General features: G+C 33.0%; 1 protein-coding gene across 1 annotated transcript in view; it reads left to right on the top strand.

Moving 5' to 3' along the window:
* Window positions 1-23,177, top strand: part of LOC106464779 (eye-specific diacylglycerol kinase-like) — a 263,541-nt gene that overhangs the window by 166,330 nt on the left and 74,034 nt on the right. The window contains exons 2-3 of the mRNA XM_022393146.1: window positions 17,575-17,653; window positions 19,626-19,709. Coding sequence (XP_022248854.1) covers window positions 17,575-17,653; window positions 19,626-19,709 — 163 coding nt within the window. The remainder of the gene's footprint in view (window positions 1-17,574; window positions 17,654-19,625; window positions 19,710-23,177) is intronic.

Below are 23,177 nucleotides of genomic sequence, written 5' to 3'. Positions count from 1 at the left end.
TTTAACAAAAAAGAAAATTTAATACATTTCGACAAGTTTTTGACATCATAAGATGATTATAAAACCTTGTCGAAACGTTGTACATTTGCTGTTATGTTAAAATATATTAAAGTTTTTCTTCATTACTCATTCAGGCCGTCTCCAGCCATGAAAAGGAGTATGTCAGAAAATGATAGATTTTTAATGGGAATAAATATACCGCAGACAATGTTGAAACAACAAGAAGGGATTTACTACACTAGAATGAAGATTTAAAACTGTAGCTGCAGTGAAGCCACCACACGATAACTGGAGCTTATTGCTAGCAGATCTTAAAGCTGCGTGAGGATCAGTAACTATTTTATCGATTTATCATGTCAAATGTAGTAAACAAAAACAAGTGAAGTAAAATGGATATTAATATCATTACACTGAAGGTAAAAAGTGCATCAATGACAGACAACTTCAGGCAAATATTGACGCAAATTATATCGCTGTCTTTTTAGAGATTATTCTAAAGTTAACCTTAATCATGAACAGTAGAACGACGGCAGCAACAAAGAACATTTGACACGTGTGTACAGTAATAAACATTTAATTCTTGAACGTTTCGAAATATCTTCTCAATAGAGCATATATCATCTGTTCTAATTACCTTTCTCTTCATACCGAAATCACCACCTTACAAAACATTCTAATAAACAACTGCTACCCCCTTACATTTTATTCAAGCCCTAACACGTAAGTTCCTTTCTCATAATTTGAACCCCAATGAAATCATACACTGTTGACAAATGCCCATTAAAACTGATCGTTCCTTTTTTTTTTAGGTAAGCAAAGTTTCATAGTGAAGTCACAAATTTTAAGAATTATTAAAACGTTTTATCCACAAGTTCAACTACAAATAATATTTAAATCACCTTTCAAAATACAAAATCAATTCAGATCTAAAGACCTATTGCTTACCCCTATGTGTTTCAGGATCGTGTATAAATACACTTGTGGTGACTGTAATGCTACTTACAAAACTATATGCCAATTACACCTACGAGCCTGCGAACGTATGAAAGTATCAAGCAGAACTGGTAAAAACTATCAAATCCACCAGAGTCCACAATTCGCACACAATAGTGAAAACCCTAACCTGCCTATCTTTATTACAAATTTCAAAGTCATTTCATCTTGATTATCCAATATTGAACTTTTAATTCAAGAAAGTTTATCTATTATAAATTAATTCCCAACTTTAAATATTAACACAACTTCACTATAATTAAGTCTGTTCTGAATAACTTGTATAATATTGTTACAATTGTTGCATTATCATATTCTTTATTGTTTATTTGCTTGACTTTTAATATATTTCATCCTTTTATTCTATAATTTAATTACTCTTTATAAATTGTTTGAACTTTATACATTTTTGTACCTAATGTTTTACCTGGTTCAATATAGCTTGCTGAAGATGGAATATGTATGTTCCGAAACGTTCAAGAGTTAAATGTTTGTTACTGAACACACACACGTGTCAAATGTTCGTTAATGCTGCCGTCGTTGTACTTTTCATCATTAACCTTAATATATGTGTATCTATAGTAAGAATTGTTAATAACTTGTCATAAAAAAATAATTTTATAGACAAACTAAAACATTCAACTTATAAGTTAATGAAGTCAGTTCTATATAACTAACTGGCAAAAAGTGAATAATAACAAACCAATATAAGACTTAAAGCCTATAATAACTAGAATACAATGAATCATCCCAATAATATCTCATGCGGTTCGTTAACTAATCTGAAATCCATATACTATTCTAACAATGCGAAATAGTCTTCATAAGAGTAAAAAAAATATTAATAATAATAGTATAAAAAGTGCCTTAAACATTTAACAAATAATATTAATGAAACTATTTTTAATGAAAAATGCGGAATGCCATTATTTAAATTACTAAATTGCTGTCAATAAATTATTTCCAATTATATTCAGTATATATATATATATATATATATATATCATTGAGCATGATATGTTGACTTGATTGTATAGGGTTTGTTTTACTTTGGATGAGTAATCTGTATGACAAGTTTGCTTCTAACTTTATATTGACCGTGCGTGGCCTAGTAGTTCGCGTGCTCAGACAGTGAACCTGAGGGTTTATGGCTCTTTTCCAGTTGTCAAAAAATATGCACTACGGACTTTGGGCTGTGAATTTGCTATAAGTGTGGAGGTCAGTCAACAATAACCCAAGAGGTGAGTGCTGTTGACTAACTACTTTGCAGCTTGTCTATCAGTTCAAAATTAAGGACGGATAATGCAAATATATCTTATGTAGCTCAGCACGATTATCCGAAATAAATAAACTTAAGTAAGCAATATTTATGTATCTGACATTGGTTCATGTTGTGGGTGTGAAGCTAAACTCGTGATATTAAAGAATCACGTATGATAAGACAGCATATAAATTACAATACTAAAAACTAGATAACCCAAGTGATTTCAGAAGCATTAGTTGGATCAAGTCCATGAGCAACCGAGATCCATGAACCCCAGCCTCTTGAGACACCCCCTCAATAGTTAACAACAGTGCTACAAGGACCCTATGGTTTAGTTACGCCAAGGATTAGAAGATATACCGTCCTTCCTAAGTAAACAGTATAGTACTTGAAAATTATTTCGACCGAAGTAGAGTATTTAATGAATGATATTAAAGAAGTGATTGTTTTATTATTTAAATTACTTTATAAATGTCTTTTTACAAATTACCGTTTCGACCGAAGTAGAGTTTTTAATGAATAGGCCAAGCATGGCCAGGTGGTTAGGGCGCTCGACTCGCAATCTGCAGGTCGCGGGTTTGAATCCCCATCACACCGAATATGCTCGCCCTTTCAGCCGTGGGAGAGTTATAATGAGACGGTCATTCCCACTATTCGTTGGTAAAAGAGTAGCCCAATAGTTGGCGGTGGGTGGTGATGACTAGCTGCCTTTCCTCTAGTCTTACACTGCTAAATTAGGGACGGCTAGCGCAGATAGCCCTCGTGTAGCTTTGCGCGAAATTCAAAACAAACAAACAAATTTAATTAGTAATATTAAAGAAGTGCTTGTTTTATTATTTAAATTACTTAATAAATGTCTTTTTACAAATTACCGTTATTGTAAGCTTCCCAGTTTCTCACCTTTAAGGTAATTACCTCTAAGTATAGAAAATAGTTTTCGAATTATATGTCTTAATTTAAACAAAAAAGACAAAAATAAGAAACCCTAGCAACGTTGTTTCCCCCTAATGAAGAAAGGTTTACTTTTCGAAAGCGCTCGGGTTATAGGGTTTCTTATATCTTTGTTCTTAGTTTAACCATGATATTTTTGCGGTAAAAAACAAACCAGACTAACACAATATAAACAATGTTTTAATAGTTTTCCTATCCTACGATTCTCTCGGTTGAGTCTAAGAATAACAACCTTCTCCTTCTCTTGCAGAACAACTAAAATATTCTAAGGATCTAATAACCGGATGTAAGAAGGGTAATTTGGATTTTGTTTAAACAGTATTGTTTTACGTATATCATTTTGTCCAACTCTAAGTCACTGACGTTGAACATAATGTATTTCTTTTATGTGTGTTACTACTTTTTTTAATGTTAGTAAACACTACAATACATGAACTAGACTTTCCGCCTTTCAGAACTTACTGCCTTTTCGTACACTTGAAAGTGTTGGTGTAATAAATCAAAAAAAAAAAAAAGGTTGAATGAGAAGCCGGGCCGAACCTGTATATTGTTACCTCATTGACGTCAGTACTGTGACGTCAATAAAGTAGGGTTTCGACGAAAACCAGTTTACTGTCCAGTAAATGTGGTCTTCATCATTCTCTATGTCGACATGTGGCGTTTAATTCGAGCTTTAAAAGTTCATGCTTCGTGCATTCTGATCATTTAAGTTATTACGCTACATTTTGAATCTGTTGATAAATTTGGGCTTTAATTGTCTTTGTAAAGGAAGAACCTTACATATATATTTCAGTATTCAGCAAAAATGTACTACTTATAAGCTGTGGTATAATTGTACCACTTATAAATATGATATAAGTGTTGTGTTTAAAATTTATGGTATAAGTGTACTACTTATAAGCTATGACATAATTGTACTACTTTTAATCTATAGCATAAGTGTACTATTTATAAACTATGGTATATGTGATTCTTTAAATAGTATAAACTGGTCTAATTCACCTGGGTCGAAGGAAATTAGAGCCCATGAAAATGTTAAGGAAGGCACATTTAGGAACTGAGTAGATATATTCATCGTCGCTTTGGTGTTACTAAACTTGGTTAAAACATTCAACTGAAACCAAAATGAGAGATATTAAGCTCTATCAACTGATAACACGATTAGCTTTATATGCTGAGCGTGTACTAATGAACATTATATAGCGAACATTTCTCCACTGTTTCTGAAATATGAAACTGAATAACTGGACTTCAAGTATACACGTACTTTTGGCTTGTTTCTACTACGCTATTGTTCTTTGAATATTCTCTTTTCAGCGGTACAGTTCGGCTAGGAAGACAGCATTGATTAACTGCATTTTATCTTATGGACTATTCAATGCTTTCTCTAAAATAAAATAAATTAAATGCATCGTGTACATGTACACACAGTTTGTATGATTTAGACTAGAAATGCGTTTCTAAGTGTGTATTTGTTTGTTTGTTTTTCGAATTTCGCGCAAAGCTACACGATGGGTATCTGCGCTAGCCGTCCCTAATTTAGCAGTGAAAGACTAGAGGAAAAGCAGCCACTTATCACCACCCACCGTCAACCCTTGGGTTACTCTTTTACCAACTAAAAGTGGGATTGACTGTCACGTTATAACGCTCCCACGGCTGAAATGGCGAGCGTGTTTGGTGAAACGGAGATTCGAACCCGCGATCCTCAAACTTGCGAGTCAAACGCCCAAACCACCTTGCTATGCCGGGCCAAGTATGTATTTATTCCAAAAATGTTGTAAGACACAACATTCACGTACTTTCGCATGTTCAAAGGATCAATGAAAGTTTCAAATAGCTCAATATCTATATTAAGTTTTGTAATCCATCTGCTTCTACATCTTATACACATTGCTCACATTATAAGTTCTTCCGATTCATTGAGCAGTAATTTCTGAATATTCCAGTTTGATAATGAAGATACAATTCTCTCAAATTTCATATTTGAAATTTCTGAGCCACATTAGTATTTTTTGTAATTCTCACCAAAATCATCAGTAAAACGCAACCACTTATAACAAACAAGAGACATTTTCTTTGATGGAGTATTAAACATTTCCATTCAAAATCCAAAGAAACTCACGCAATCAACACGCTTATAACAACAAAATAAAACTTTGACGGTAGTCAACACGATGGTTTGCTAAGCGAGAATAGAAAACGAGAGATATATAGATAATTAGAGATACTTCATCATTTAATCTATACAAGTGCCGACTGTTAATTGTGTAAAGACCCAAAAGTCTCGTAAATGTAGAAAATTGGTATAATGTGAAGTAAGTATGATAATAAAAGCCCGGAAGAGATTTTATTAGATGTCGCATAAAAGTTGCTTCTTGGCAGTAAAAAGAAAGATGATAATATAAAGCAGTGGAAACAAACAAATAGTGAGAGCAAAGGCGCTTCATCATATTATTTTCTTTATCATATCATATTGCTATTTACGAGTTACACAGATAAGAAAGATGTAGTTCATTGTATACGGGTGTTTTTATTCAACTTGATCGTGTTAACAGTGTTGATGATAGAGCATATTGACTTCATAAAAATGTTATTTTAAAGGAAGTTGATCCTCAACTAGAAATAGATTTGCAGTCAACTTTTAGTATATTCTCAGTGAGTTTTGGCATTGTATTCTAGTGCAGTTGATTTTTATGCGTTTTCTCTGTTGAAAATGCGAGAATGAAGCGACAAAATAAAATGAGTTGATAAATTTTATTTTATTTATTCATGATTTAATATAATTTGTTCCTAAAATATCCAATAATCCTCTTGTGGTGTGCTAACGCGAAATCCCTATCACATAGATGTTATCTCAAAACATTTCCAAACAAGTGTGCACCTTTTTTGTTTTGAATTCTCTTTTACAGTTTCTCAGTCCAGTGTTCTTCTTACTGTTGATTTATTCCTATTAGCAATACAGAGCAATAATGATTTTGGAGCATCACGGTACAACCCATGTTGACACAAGCCTGGAGCGTATTTTCTATTTCAAAAAATCCAATCGTAAGGTTGTCATGTCCAAAGCCATGCACACCTTCCTGCAAGTTTCCATAACCCATTTACGTTGACCACAGTTTTCCAGCATCCAATTCAACAGTCCGTTCCCTAATTTGATTGGTATGTTTTCTTAAGTAAAAGCATAAGTACCCGATTCATTCACCGTATTTTGAAGTAAGCGACTGTTGAATAGATATTGTTGCCAGGGGCACGTGAACGTCTTTTCCCACTGAACTTTGCATTCATGGATTCTCACCTGTTACAAGACGCTGCATTTTGCATTCTCACCTGTTACCTGATGCTGTATTTTGCTTACCTTGGCTGTGGTTCGACTTGTTGCCAGTCTCTTTCATGATAGTTCTGGTTCGCCAAGTTGATCTGTATTCTTTGTTCTCCAATGTCTTTAAGTACAAGGGATATCCCCGTCATGAAAATTCTAACTCTCTGATCTGAACACATATCTATGATCTGAATCTATGAATTAGGCTAGTACGAACAACACAGGATAACTCACTCAACGTGGAAAGATTATTGGTTATTGACACTAGCATTGACTGAATTTTCTAACCAATTTATACTGAAACGGGTGACATCCATGATGTATAAAATCATTGATTACTTTTTAACTCAAATATATATAATGCATAATCTATAGAATTAAAAATTACTTTAGAGCGAAATTACTTGAAATGCATGGTTAATTTATAAACTATAATTTAATTATCTATATAATCTACCCTGAATTATTAAGAAAATATCGTTACAGAATATAAATCTGATTATTATTGCCTGAAATGTCTGATGCATGATACAGTAGACATTTTTAAGGAAAGTTTATTAAATTCTATATTGATGTAACTAACTAGTGCCCACTATTTTGGATTTGCATGCATTGGTATTCATCCCGTTTCTAATAACTATAGAAATAGACTTTGTTAAAAATAATTTTGAATTTTCGCTAATATTAATTTCTCTAGTTATTTTTTCAAACTCCACAAACTTTTATTCGAACTAAGGTTTAATTTTTATCAACTTTGTCTTAAGAATTACGCAATTCTCTCGCGCATTTTCACGCTCTGTTGTCATTCGTGACTTAATGCCTGCGTACTGCTTATCATGGTAACCATGGTAACCAATACCATTTGATCGGAAGACTATGTAGAACACCAAGAGATTAAATATTAGCATCTATAAAGATACACATATACATCTAGGAAAAGATGAAAACCGCTTGAGAACGATTCTAGCAGATCAGAAAGTCTTAAAAAGCCTTAGTCAAATAATCAGTACTTCTGTATTTGTGTAGAATTGCCCGAGAAGAATGACGGAATATTGGTCAGTATTATACTAGGCAAAAATATTTTTTTGTTTTTATTTGATATAAACACAGACAGACCATTTATCTCATATTAATCTCGTAAAACATAGGCCTACTATTTCTGAGTGAAAAGTTTACAAAAAAGCTCAAAAAAAATTTATGTATGATAAAATATTATTAAAAATTATTTGGAGGTCTCAATGTTGATGGAAACTACATGCGTAACAATAATGTCAAAAGTTCCCATGAGGATCCAATTATTGTCCTTCCTCACCAGGCTAATCCAGCCTAAAGAGCTAAATGTGAAAGTGTAAATTTAGCGGAAAAAATATATCCGATTATAGTCGATAACCTATGTCGATTTGTAACTACATACATACCCATAGGTTTTGTCACATGAATTACCAGTTGTTGTTTTATTTTCGTATAAGATAAATGTGTAGAACTGCGGCATCAAAGCAAGTAAATAACATTAAACTAAACACGAAATATCTTAAAATAACATAATTAAAATTTGCGTTCAGTAGCAATGCGATGACAATACGTACAAAGTTTTTACTTCAAATATTTACCATCTATTTAAATAATTTTTAATGTCATTGCCTATTGTGTTTTATTATACTTTAAACGTATATTTTTTTTATAATAAAGCTGTTCCTTTCTCTTAATCTGGAAGAAAGGAAGGTACATTGTTGTTTTTATACACTATACTTTCTATGTCCTCCCCCAGTGGCTCAGAAGCAAATCTCTAGGTTTATGACACTAAAAATCGGGTTTTGATGCCTTTGGTTGACACGAAACAAATATCCCGTTGTTGTAGCTTTATGTTTATTAACAATTAAAACAATACTATATCTTATAGACGAGTTAAGACTAGTTAATATTTACTAGAACTGAAAACTTTGAAGTAGGTATTTTTTATGGTTATTTGCGCTTATCCCAGGGGCACGGGTGTAGGATATAACTAACAGAGCAAGTGCTATAATAAAAGGGGCTAGCAATGATGCAGTTCTTGTTGTGCACGTAGAGGCTAATGATGTAGAAAAAGATAGGTCAGAGGAGCTAATTGATAAGTACAAGGGGTTGATAAAGGCATTTTAAAAAAAAGACCCATAACTTAATTGTGTCAGGGATGCTATGTGTCATGTCACTATGGCAGTATGGTAAGCTTAGGTTAATATGTAAGGATGAGCAGATTGTCTGTTTGGACTTATATATATATATAGAGAGAGAGAGAGTAGGGCTGGCTTATTCGCAAGGGCTATTAACTCAGCTGTAAGGGAAGTTTTAAATTAGGACTAGACAGTGGTGGGAGCCAGGATGAACTAAATGCAAAAAATAAGATGTAGAAGAACGTTTAGCATAGGAACTGAGTATAAAAGTAGTTCTAAGGGTATGCTTAATTGTTACTATTGTAATGCTGGAAGTATAAGGAGTAAAACAGATTACTTTAGAGCGCTGGTAGGAATGGAGGATTGTGATATAATGGGAATTACTGAAACATGGTTAAATGTAGACGATTTTGATGACAGAAATTTCTTTGAAATACAGGGTTATGGGTTATTTAATAGGATTAGAGTATTAAAGAGAGGGGAGTAGTGGCATTATATGTACAATGTGAGTTATGTCTTGTTGAAGTTGAGGAGATAATAGGAAGGAGATTGAATCCATTTAATTTCTATTAGCGGATAAAAAAATGAAAATGGTCTTTAATGAGAATTTGTTAGAGACCAACAGATGATACTGATTAAATTAATGAGAAATTTTACAGTGAGATTAAGATTTCAGCTGTTAATGAGGTCATAATTATGGGTGATTTTAATTTCAGGTGTATACATTGGGAAATGCTAGAGTCAAACCATGAGGGAGAAAGGTTTTTTGAAACTGTTCAAGATGATTTTTTTCACCAATTGGTCAAGAAACCTACTAGAAATAATGCTATTTTAGATTTATTGTTAACGTCTGATAGAGAAATGATTGAGAAGGTGGAAGTTGGGTCATTTTCCTATTAAATTATATATTTTGCTGCATATGGAGATCAGGCATAATGATATTTTGGTTACACATTTAAAAAAAGCAAATTTTGAATTGATACAACAAGAATTATCTGAATTGAGCAGATGAGTTATTTGTAGACAGTGATCAGGTGTGGAAAATTGTTAAATATTCAAGATAAGCATATTCCTTGTAGAAAGAAAAGGGTGACTGCAGGTGAAAAACCAGGTTGGCTCACAAATGATATAAGAGATAAAATTAAAGAAAAGCATCACAACTTTAAGAAATTTAAATTAACTAGTATAACGGGAGATTTAGAAGATTATAGAAGATCAAGAAAGTTGTTCAAACAGGAATTTGGGACATCAAAAATGATGTCTGAAAAAGTTTGGCTGAAAATCTAAACATTAACAGTAAGAATTTCTTTAACTAATGAAACTGAATGTTAGGATAAGGGTAGGACCTTTGAGGGGTGATAAAAAAGACTCGTATCTGACGATTATGAGATGCCTGAGTTACTAAGTTCTGCTTTTTCTTCAGTTTTTACTAAGAAAGATTTAGCAATATTCTTCATCTTGAACAATTGATAGATAGAAGCAAGATAGAACATGAAAATCACATTAATTCTAAGCTTGTTTGAAAAATGGGAAGTTTAAAGAACGATAAGTCTCCTGGGCCAGATAATATTTCTCGTACGGATTGGATATGTGAGCCACTTGCTAGTATTTTTTGTAAGTCCTTAAATAGTGGGCAGATGTCAGAGTATTGGAAGTTGGCTAATGCTATTTCTCTTTTCATAGGAGATGAGAAAAATCGCCCAAGTAATTATAGGCCTATTAGTCTTACATCAGATGCAAAGATACTTTGCAAAGTCATTTACTTAACAAAGTTTAGAATTTTATTCGATAGTCAACCTGGTTTCACCAAGGTAAAATCTTGCTTTACAAATCTTTTGACATTCTTTATTAAGATTACTGCTCATTTAGATGAAGGTAAGGGTGTAGATTTGGTGTATATTTATATTTTTAGAAAGAATTTGACAAGGTGCCACATAAAAGGCTTATAAAAAATTATATCTATAGGCGTGGGGGATAAGTTAGCAAATTGGATATAAGAGTGGCTGGATAGAAGAAAGCAGAGGGTTGTTACAAATGGAGTTCAGTCAAATTGTATTAATATCACAAGTGGGTACCTCAGGGCTTAGTCTTAGGACCTTTGCTCTTTTGATTTACATCAATGACATAGTTGAAGGAATGGTCAATAAATACTTAAACTTGCTGATGATATTAGGATCTTGGATGTTGCTGGCTGTGAGGAGGAGGATACTGTTTTATAAAACGATTTAGATTATTTGGTGAGTTGGGAGAATAAGCAGCAGAGGGGTTTTAATTATCATAAATGCAATATAATGCATGTGGGTTATCATAATTTGAGTTATAAGTATTATTTGGATGGGAATAACCTTAACAGTGTTATGAAAGAAGGGGATCTTGGTGTAGTGATTGATCAGTCTCTTAAGCCATCCAAGCAGTGTGCTGTTGCTAGTGGTAGGGAAAATAGAATTTTAGGTTATAACTACAGAAATATTGAATACAAGTCTAAAGAGGTTATAATTTCGTTATATAGGTTATTGGTTAGGCCACATTTGGAGTATTGTATTCAGTCTTGGGCTTCTTATCTTAGGAAGGACATTGAGTTGTTGGAAAGGGTTCAGAAGAGGACTACTAAAATGTTTGTCATATGAGGAGAGGTTATAATCTCTGAAATTGTTTTCTCTTGAAAAAAAAGAGTTAGAATGAATCTGATTGAGGTGTTTAAGACTGTAAAGAGAATTGGTAGTGTTGATACATCGTCTTTTTTCATACTTAATGGTGAGAATGGTAAGACTAGGGGACACAGATATAAATTTCAGCAGGGTAAGAGACATCTTCAGCTAAGACAGTTATATTTTTCTAACAGGGTGGTTGGCCTTTGAAACAAATTGCCTTTAGATGTTTTGGAGACAATAAATTAAAGTGAGTTTAAGAGAAAGCTTGCTAAATATCTGAATGATAAGGGCTAACTTTGAGGATTGTTTATTATATTTTATATTTAATAGTTTTAGTTTAGTTTAGAGGATTGGACAGCATAGATGGACCAATAAGTCCCTTGTTATCCCTAAACATTATGTTATGTTAAATCTACCTCCGCTAGTCGTCCTTAATTTGGAATTGATAGACTAAAGAGAAAACGGCTAGGCAACAAAACCCACTACAAGTTCTTTGGTTAATCTTGTTAGACCAAATAACGCACCCACGGCCTTAAATTGCGTATCACGATTATTAAGTTTTTTGGTGTAACAGGAAGTGAACGTTGTGATCGTGGACCCATAGGCTGGTAGGCTAACGTATGGGCCACGACCAGCCCTCCGAAGTAGAAAATCTACACAATCATTTCATATTTGAGGTTGTTAAAAACATCCTTAATATGAAAAAAAAAATCTTACTAATCTATCAACACAGTTTAACGTGTAGATATTTAGATTGGTCCTATAATAGAGCATTGTTTCACGACAACGGATTAATGTCTAACTGGGCCCTGTAAGACTGTACTTTTCTGAAAACCAGAAAACAAAAGCATTGTAACAAAACTAATATCGTTTCGTTATGCCTTCGCCTGGTGGTATATTTATTTCCTAATATTTTTCAAAAATCAGATGAATTGCTTTTTAATATATTGCGGCGACATTAAGCAATTCCCTGTAATCTAATTGTTTTCAAATAATTATACTTTCATTTAATACATTTGATTGGAAACGTTTTTCAATATACATAAATTTTATTTATTGGGACAAAATCAAGCAGATTCTTCTGATTGGCTTGAAATCATCCTACTTTCATGTGGCGAATTTATTTCGAAGCGTTTTTCTAAACAAAATTGAGTTCAAATCTTAATTAAATATATCATAAAAGTATTTACTAAGTTATTAGTTATGCTTCTACCTCTCAATTTTATCTTGGATTATTTTTTAACTTAAACATAATGATGTAACAGTATGTCATCATTCAAGATTTGTGAACTTTCATTTTCTCTTGATTCTGTAAATCACAGGATAAATTACATAAATTATAAAATAAAGTTGGATATTATTTTTGATAGCTCAATCAACTAATTTTTAATGTAAAAATTCAGGATAAAAGTTAAAAGTTAGTTTTTGTATTTCCTCAAGCTTTAGTAATATATTTAATGTTTTAGTAACCCTAAAGGTGCTGTTATCAATAGATATGTGATATCTAATTAACTTCAATCTTTCTTTTAAAAACATTTTATAAAACATGCCTACATGTTTGTAAACCAATTTGGTTATAATATAACATGTCAATCTTCTTAATAATTAGTATGTAAGCATTCATATTAGCAAATATTTAGTTTGGAAGAAACCGTGTTTTCTTCTGAGTTTTATTCATTAACATCTCATGCAGCTCGATTGTTGATAAGTAAAACTAGGAAAACTTAATTACAGAATTATAAATAACTAAACAGCCAACTGTGGGGCTACTCTTGTCTGGCAGAATAGTGGAATTTGACATTAACCTAGTTAATAGCACACAAACAGCCAACTGTGGGGCTACTCTTGTCTGTTAGGATAGTGGAATTTGACATGAACCTAGTTAATAGCACATACACAGCCAACTGTGGGGCTATTCTTGTCTGGCAGGATAGTGGAATTTGACCGTTCCTCTTACAGTGCATTCATGACCCCAAAGTATGGGGTGATTTTTGTGGCAACTGGTCGCGAACTAGGAACCCTCAAATTCACAGTATGAACACCAAAACACTAAGCTATGCCAAGTCCTCGTTCTGAAATGTGGAAAGCTTGTGGCCTACGTGTGCTATTAACTAGGTTCATTCCTTTAAATATAGATCAGTTCTTATTATGCTTAGATAGCCCTTTGTGTAGCCTTGCACGAAAATTCTAGAACAAGTAAACTAAAAAAATGAAAAGGTGTATACTTTTGGTAATCTCGAAGCGTCATTCAACTTAGAAATTCGTGTAATCTGTACAAGTGGTTATATTATTCGTACATAAGAAATATAACTGTTTTGTATAATAAAGCTAAGGTCATAATATTTTTCTTTTCCGCATTTGTTTCTCAAAATCAGCTACACTTATTTTTAGAATTAAATATATATTTATTCAGTGTGAAATGTGAGCCACATATATTGGCATTGAGAAGAAAAAATAGTTTTGTAAATGTACGGTTCTATGAACTAATGGTTTGAAGAAAAAATACCTATCTTTCAACTGTAAGATTACAAAAATTTTGGTCGCGTGCACGTTGGAATTAAAATTTTGTGTAAAGCATCCGTTTTGTTTTGATATAAAAAAATACTGAAAAGCTTCGTGCCAATCTACACACATACACAAACACGAATCGCAGTTCCATTGGTTCTGGTGTGATAACTGCGAAACAGAATATAGAACTGCTCTACGAATTCTCTTCCAGTAAAGATAACGTAATAACTTTACAAAATGTTGTTGTTGTTTTTTTATGTGTGTAAGGTAGCAAAGCATTACCTGCGGGATTTGTAAACATTAATCAAAAGTCTATCTTTGCCATTTTCTCTTTAGAAGGAAATGAATGGAGTAGCATGAGCGACAAAGGATGGATCTATGGCAAGAATGCACGTTTCCACAACGGAATATAACCAGTAATGTCTTCCGGTTATGCGTTGTTAGTCGCTAGCTAATACGCGTTATTTCCGCGAGAGCAGGTTTTTATTCGATCCGTTTCGGTTTTTACACCGTTTCTGCCTCTAACAGTATTTAACTTGAGTGTGTAATAGTCGTATACGACATCAATCACTTTGGGTTAGACCGACTTTATTGTAAAATGTAAGTAACTATTACCTTTCCTACTGATCACATTTAGCAATTGCACATAATGAAATTTATTCTGACAGATTCTTGGTAGGGTATTTGGTATTTTCAGTTGAGTAGTAAGTACCTTATGAAACACATGGATTAAACAGACAGGTTAGAAGTTTCTGATACCCAAGAATAGCCAACCCTAATTTAGGACTTCTGTAACTAGGAGGGCATCCATTGAGTGCCAATTAGTGTTTATTATGTGGCCACTCTGAGCCAAATGGCAGAATTACTTGTCACAGTTATGCCCCCACAACTGAAGTCCGGAGCATGTAACGTCATATTGCGGTTTGAACCTTGGATCTTTACATCTGCTGCTTGGCACACTAACCACTAGGCTACGCCCTGTCTAGATTATACACACTGTGTGATATATATATCTAGATTCGCTTTTAATGAGAAGATATTTCTATTTTGTATTTTAATTAAAAATAGGCTCCGTATTATCGATCTAAATGTGGTTTGTTTGTTTGTTTTGAATTTCGCGCAAAGCTACACGAGGGCTATCTGCGCTAGCCGTCCATAATTTAGCAGTGTAAGACTAGAGGGAAGACAGCTAGTCATCACCACCCACCGCCAACTCTTTGGCTACTTGTTTACCAACGAATAGTGGGATTGACCGTCACTTTATAACGCCCCCACGGCTGAAAGGGCGAGCATGTTTGGTGTGACGGGGTGTGACCCTCAGATTGCGACTCGAGCGCCCTAACCACCTGGCCTGCCGGGCACACCTCTAAATGTGGTATTAAATTATGTATAAATTTAAAAGTCTTATAACAAGAAGGCATACTACAGCTAAATGTGCCACTGATTTCACTTATTTTGTATCGAGACATTTATGACATTTATTGATTCGATTCAAATTAACACTTCAGTTTATTTTTGTCTTTAAGTAACAGAATAATTAATTAAGCATTTCATTAGGAAAAAATAATTTTCTTGCGGCAATTGAGGTTAACTTATACTTGGGATATAGATTTCCAGAAATGATTTAACAAACAATTTCTCACCATGATGCCGTAAGATACACCTTTATATCACAAAGATCTAAGACTGCAATGTCAAAATATGTTAAACAAATGTATGAAGACTTCAGGAACAACTGTTCTGTATCGTATGACTGCTTGGCTACGGTTTTAAATAGTTAAATGGCTTTAAGTATCCAGAAACAAACACGTTTTATTTTTTATGTATTGTGCTTTTTGTAAAACAACGTTCTTCCTATTAAAGGATTCACTTAGTAACGAATACTGTGATTTTCTAAGCTTTTCACAAATTCATAATACCGCAAGAAACCTTATACACGAAATGACAAAATAACATACTTATTCTTTTAAATAAGAAATTATAACTTAACAACTGTCTGATCTATTTGGTCTTGTGAATTTTTAAACAGTTTTATACGCACAGTTTTATTATGGTTATAGACGCCATATTTGCTTCTTAATAAGTGTTGTTGGAGGTATTGTTGTTTGTTGATTTACGCGTAAAATTACTCGTGTTTAGCTAGAATCTGCATTATTCTTAAACTAGAAACAGTATCTATTTTTAACAGCATTTTTTCTTATAAAGAGTACTTTTATAGGTTTTTCTTATCCCCCCCCCCTCTAACTCTTCTTGGATTGGTTTGGAATTTAATGCAAAGCTGCACGAGGGCTGTCTGCTCTAGCAGTCCCTAATTATGAAGTAATAGGTTAGAGGAAAATCATCTAGTCAACACCATCTACCGCCAATTGTTGGGCTACTCTAATCGAATAGTGGAATTTACCCGTCATTCTTATAACACATCCTCACAGTATCTCCAGCTTCACTAACAGTTAGTATCAGTTCTTTCGTGATGGTCATTCACGTCGAAAACGTGCTATGTTTATTACACAAGTCGGTCAACCGAATGGTGTATGTCAACAGCAAGGATTAACCTGTATCATCTTAACAAACATGATAAGACAGTCGACGTACGATGCCATAAAACATTGTATCTACTCGTCTTAACGGTCAACTACCACACAGCCCTGCTGCATAAAATATTAGTATCTGTGGTTGAATTCGCAACTCATTGCAGAAGACTTTTTCTACCATGTGTCAACTGAGAGTAAAATCTAGAATGTTTTAAAATTTTCTAGCTTTTGAAAAGCACTGTTCTGTAAAACAAGTTACTTTACTGATATGTTAATGTTAACCCTATAATTAAATGTGATTTCTATTTTTATTTATATAATTTTAATAACAAAATAATTGTCGTGGAAAATATACCTGAAGAATTGTTGTTAATTTATGTTATAAATTTAGTTAGTCTTTTCCAATGCATTTTTATTTATTGTAACTTCAATTAATGGGTAATAGAGAAGGAGCAGCATAGCTATCTATTTAAACTGTTTCATGAGCATATTTGACAATGATCTGGTCTCTGACTAAATTATAAGCGTACCGATCAGTAGCTCCAAGATCATGATAAAAAAATTGTCACTTTATGGAGGTTTTTATGCATATCATCAAAGTATTAACTCACATTTTGGATTTGTTATATGATTTAGGATTTAACAAGTTGTTTAGCATCGTAGCAGGAGATTACGCTAAGTTTTCCTAAGAATATCTATCAATTCTATTAATAATTATAATAATTGCTTCCCAATATCTTATGAACCAAACATAACCCTGGCTCAAACAATCTTTATCTACATTTATCAGATGAAGGATATATTTGTTTTCTATGTAACATTTGTTCTTAACTTTTATTACAACCTTCATGTTGCTCTGTTTAATATTCGTTGCTTCTTGATGTAATGTAAAAATTGATTTCATACCCATAACATCCTAATATTTATTCATATTTGAATTTTACTTAAAAGTAGACTATTTATTTACCTTTAAATCATTTAAAAACCAGTTGTATTACAGAAACTGGCATTTGCATAATACTTTCGCTTGTACATTGTTACATGATTTAAACTTTTACAACTTACTTAAAGATAGAAAGAAGGAGGATAAGAAAAGAGCTACAACATTAAGGTATTCCTACACTTTCATAAGGCTTAATATATTTTAGCTTTTTTTTTTCTTCATTCAGTGAGGCGACTTAGAATTTTGTTCTATCTGATCTTTCAGAAAAGCTATCCAAGGAGAAATTAAAATTTCTACAGAGAATGGAGAAACCAGAACTTTACAAAACACACCGGACTGGGCAGTGAGTATTTTTGCACCCGTGAGGTAACCCTAACGTCTTTGCTTCTCGTTTCATACTTTTATATTGTATGTTTTGACGAACAATGGAGGAAAGCATGCTTGGATGATATTTTTGCAATTATTATTCATAAGATAATAAATATACGTTTTTTTTTTCTTTTACACCTTAATTTCTGGTTTACGTCTAGATATCAATTCTTGCTTTTATTTTCATAATTAAATAATATTTCTTTGTTCTTCCCTTTTCAAGGCTTTAGTACTATTAAATTCTAATTACCAAAGTCATTTCAGATATCCTTTGTTTTGCCGCAATTCATTTTCCTTCGATTATTGAGATTTCAATAACGTAATGATATTAGCAAAGTGTAATTTTTTTCATAACCGTGGTGTTATAGCATTTATAATGTGGCATTATATACTTCAGGTAGCATATTTTACTTGTGCCACTTAAGTATCAGATGTAGCAATTATGTATTAGCACCACTTTTTTTCTGATTTTCATAAGTAAATGTTTAGTGATATCAGTCACGTACTTATTTTTCATTTCGTGTACATATTGTATTAATTTCTTCTGGATGTTAATCGCTAAATTAATACAATATTTATTATTTGTTATAATAGTTTCTTTCATATTAATGTCATGGTAGTAAACCACCATTGTTTCACGTTATGGTTTTATGTTTTGCACAGATCTAGATGTAGAACAAGTGGGGTAAATGTATTAATTACTAATAACTAATTAATTATTTTAATTTATATTCATTTTCTCAACTTAAAAATTGATAAGGATGAAACATGGATTCGTTGTTACTTTTCCGTATTTTCATACGTTCAAGATGTAACCCTTTTATTGTATAAAGTGTAATATCGCCTAAATATGTTCCATGTTTATTTTTGTTATTTATATTTACTTAGTCTCGTTCACACAACAGCCGTTTCTAAGCTTATTATGTTTATATATATTACAAAAGTAATTTTCATACCATGTAAATACTGTAATTTAGTTGTTTAGATAAAACACACACAGTTAAAATACAATTGAACATCAACTCGAGTATTTGACATAACTGGAAAACCAAAATAAATGTCATTACTGAGTAACTGTACATCGTAATTTTAACACAAACTATAAAACGAGAAATAAATTAAAAAACAACACTAAATATGAAGTAACGTGTTAATTCACCCTGCTAAAGACAGCGAACAAAAATTTGACCGAAACCAGAGAAATTTCAGTACTAGTTATTGTTTTTTGAAAGATGTGTTTTCTTTTACCACAACTGAGCTCTTGCTTAAATCCATTTCCTTCTGTACATTCACATCACCAAAAAATACTTTTACTGTACACTACAGTTTAATCATTACCTCAAATTGAGTCAAATTATGCCCATTACATTTCTAATGTTTCTCATATTTAGAGAATTACTCGGATACCGATAGCACCTACCATGGAAGCGAGAATACATAATCGATATGTCGATAACTAAAACATAAAAACTTAAAGTACTCAAGAAAACGTGATCGTGGAAGCTAACCGGGCTTCTTTTTCAAAAGGAAACATTATCTGAACAACGAAAAGGTTTTCTATGCTAAAAATAATTATTATTTTCAAGTCAACATCTTTAATCAATTACCTCGTCCAAAATCCAACATTTTTTATATTCCTTATTCACACAACATTACTGCAGTTTTCTTGCGTAAGTTTTAAAATTAAAAACTTTGAGAATCGAGCTGATTTTAATGTGTAATTTTAATAAAGTATAATCAACTGCCGTGCTAAGTGCTTACAACTTAGAAATTCAACTTCAAATATTACATAATTATTTCTACAAATCTCTATATTGTTTTGCTTCTTCTTTTGGCTTGGTCCTTACATACCGAATCATAAGACCTAAAGACGTAGATTAAATAACGTTCTTCTGAGGATATGTTAATTATCGTGTATTAATGTGTTACCATATTATAACCTTTAGGAGACAGCGATCAATGGAGACCATCTTTGGATCGCCACTAGTGCCTCTGGGGACTTGTGCTACGTAGGAGAAAACGACTGCTCGGTACGTCAACACTATTTTTAAGTTTTTATTTTCTAATTTAATATTTATAAATGTTTTTTTCTTTTCTTTTTTGAACTATGAGTCATAATGGTTCATTAATAACTTGAAGTTACAATTGGATCTTCAGGTTTTAAGTTTTGTTACAAGAAGGAATTTTAATCATAAGTGAGCATTACAGCCCGTTCTAGATTAATTTATCCATTAATTTTTTAAATTGCTCCTAAGTGAAATTTGGCTTGCAACCTAAGAGTGCAAAATAAACTTACTTAACCATCCATCAGATAAATTCGTTCTATCCTTCGGCGTGGTTTCATGTTTGATTGAGATGTATGAGTAGATATGACACGGCATGGCCAGGTGGTTAGGGCGCTCGACTCGCAATCTGAGGGTCGCGGGTACGAATCCCCGTCACACCAAACATGCTCGCCCTTTCAGCCGTGGGGGCGTTATTATGTGACGGTCAATCACACTATTCTTTGGTAAAAGAGTAGCCCAAGAGTTGGCGGTGGGTGAGGATGACTAGCTGCCTTCCTTCTAGTCTTACATGGCTAAATTAGGGACGGCTAGCGCATATAGCCCTCGTGTAGCTTTGCACGAAATTCAAAACAAACAAACAAATTACTGGATATTTTTTAGAAATTAGCAATCGTGGTAAGGTAGTTCAAATATCCAATAAATTAAACACCAAGCTGAAATTGAAATACCTTTATTAGTTTTTCTTGATTGATTAAACTAAAAGTTAGTAAGTGTTCTTAACTAACAACATAGCACCAATAAATGAAAGTTATAAATATATATATATATATATATATACAGTTGTAATTTTTAAAGTACAAATTTAAGAAATGTTATAAGAACTTTGTGTTTCTTCACAACATTTGATTTCTAGTGGGTAATTTTCTATGGTGAAAACATCTGAGGACTTTATCATTTTACTAGATGTTTGATTCGACGCGAAGTTCTTAAATACGAATACTCTTTGATTCCCAGAAGATACACATACGCGATTTTCGAAACGCAATTATTTTGTGTCCAAATTCAACTAATAAACATCGTATATGTCCTCGAAGTGTAATTTTTATTTTCATTTCATATAAAAAAGTTTATCAGTTAATGTCAAAAAACTGTGGCTTTCATGGTGATCGATCCATCAGACGTGTCCTCCTAAACTGAGTCTTAAGAGGTATGGTTTGCGACAATTCTGGTAGCGGCACTCTGACATCTAGTGTTGTGTTCTCTTGAAATGTTTTGTAAAGCCACCGAATACACCTTTCAAGTACGAAATATCAAACATAATAAATTTCCAGTTTAAAATGTCAAGACTTTGTCAACGTTTTAGGATCACGACGGTTTGTCTTAGATAAAATATCTTCACACCCTCATGTTATTCAGCAATACGCCTTAACGGTGACGGTAAATCGTACTGTGTGAATCTTTTTCGCTTAGTGCACGTGTACATGACAGCACGTACTTTAGAAACAAGAATATGTTAAAAAAAACTGTTTCCATACATTATAAAAGTGTGTTTTTTTTTAAGACTGAAACGCACTTTTGCGTCTCCAAAAGTGTTTTTTGTGGTTTTATCCGCATGAGATTTCTACTCATGGTGATCTTACTGCCGTTATAAATATAACTACATTTAGTTATGTGTTTTATGTTAAAATACATTAATAATTAATGGATTTCAACCTTTATTTATTTAAAATCGAAAATATCTGATATATTGATCTAGAACCAATTTCATAGCATTCGTTTTTTTGATAAAGTGAAATATAATTTACTTAGAATTAAAAACGTCACAAATATTTTTGAATATATGAAGGATTACACATCAGAAAATATATATAATCCTTAGTGCGATCTTAAGGGTAAAGTACACTCATTCATTAAATTTCTGAAACCATTTACAATACTGAAATGTAATATTGGCTCAAGCATTTAATTAGTCCAGGAAACAGTACTAGCAATAAGAAATCATATCTGTAACCAAGTGAAATGCACACAAAAATACTCTTATTGATGATATTCTTGTAAGTTAATTAGAATTTTCACGCATTTTACTCCATTCCGCTTGCTTCAGCAGTTAAATTTGTTTCCGACAAACATATACAGACACAAAAGGTGATTTATAAAGATTTGTATTAGTAAAAACTAAACTGTCATTAGATTTTTGACTCATTGTGGTTCATCATAACTTTCAGCCAAGCAATGATAACGCTATATAGTAAGGAATATAATGGTGTGAACTCCTACCATTTTCTACTCGAACTTCGCCCACAACAAAATTAAATGGATATGCTCATAGCGACAGTAATTTCCACCTAGGATGTACCTTTAGTCATATATCTAATAACACCGGAGGATGTGCACATCATAGTCTGCTTTATGACGTAGGTTTATCTTTGTTCGCTCACAAATTCTGGAAGTAATCCGTAGTGCGCCAAAGTTTTAAGAAGATTTTGTATATTGGAGTCAAAAATCATCTCTGGAAGGCACATCTGAAACATTTGAAATAATTGTTGGAATAAAATGAAACAATTTATGAGAGTTACGTGATGTTGTAGTCAAGGTGATAAACAATACTAATTTATGTGTTAATTCTATTTAATTACAGTTACACCAAAACAAATTTTTACTTTAATAAGAAAACGCGAAATTAAAAATATAAGCAAAAAATGAAATGTACGAGTCAATCCCTTCAAATATTTGAAAGCCAAAATTGATCATGTGAAAGATTAAGCATTGAAAATGTATCCGAAGTGTTCTCATATCAAAGTTCTCATACCACTATAGTTTCGAACGTCAACATGGATACCTATATTTCATAATCTGTGCCATATAATTTCGTGATTACACAGCTCTATTGTTAGTGCCCCTTCAGTGGCACAGCGGTATGTCTAGGAACATACAACGCTAGAAATCGGGTTTTGATACCCGTGGTGGGCGAAACATTTTAAAAGATAGGTTAATATTACATTTAATGCATAACAGACTGTTTTCTCTTAACGACTATCTTAATGACTATCAATAATTGCTGACATATTTTTACCAATATAGTTCATGGGGAATTAAAGGTCAGGCGTGACCTGGTGGTTAGCGTGCCAGCCTGTGGATTCGAGGTACATGATTCGCTTCTCGTTACCGAACAGTCATGTTCACTATTTTGGAGACGTGGTTGCGCTATCATAGTGAAGTTCAAACCTCACTTTTCGGGCTGTGAATGATATCTCAAGAGTTGGCGATAACTGATGCTGACTGCCTGCGATCCCGTTAGTCTATTGGACTAGGCCCGGCATGGCCAGGTGGTTAGGGCGCTCGACTCACAATCTGAGGGTCGCGGGTTCGAATCCCCGTCCTACCAAACATCCTCGCTCTTTCAGCCGTGGAGGCGTTATAATGAGACGGTCAATCCCACTATTCGTTGGTAAAAGGGTAGCCCAAGAGTTGGCGGTGGGGGGTGGTGGTTAG

This window comes from Limulus polyphemus, unplaced genomic scaffold, assembly GCF_000517525.1.
Source record: "Limulus polyphemus unplaced genomic scaffold, Limulus_polyphemus-2.1.2 Scaffold63, whole genome shotgun sequence".
NCBI lineage: Eukaryota > Metazoa > Arthropoda > Merostomata > Xiphosura > Limulidae > Limulus > Limulus polyphemus.
Note: the sequence above shows the minus strand (reverse complement) of the source record. Positions and strands in the feature narration are given on the sequence as shown.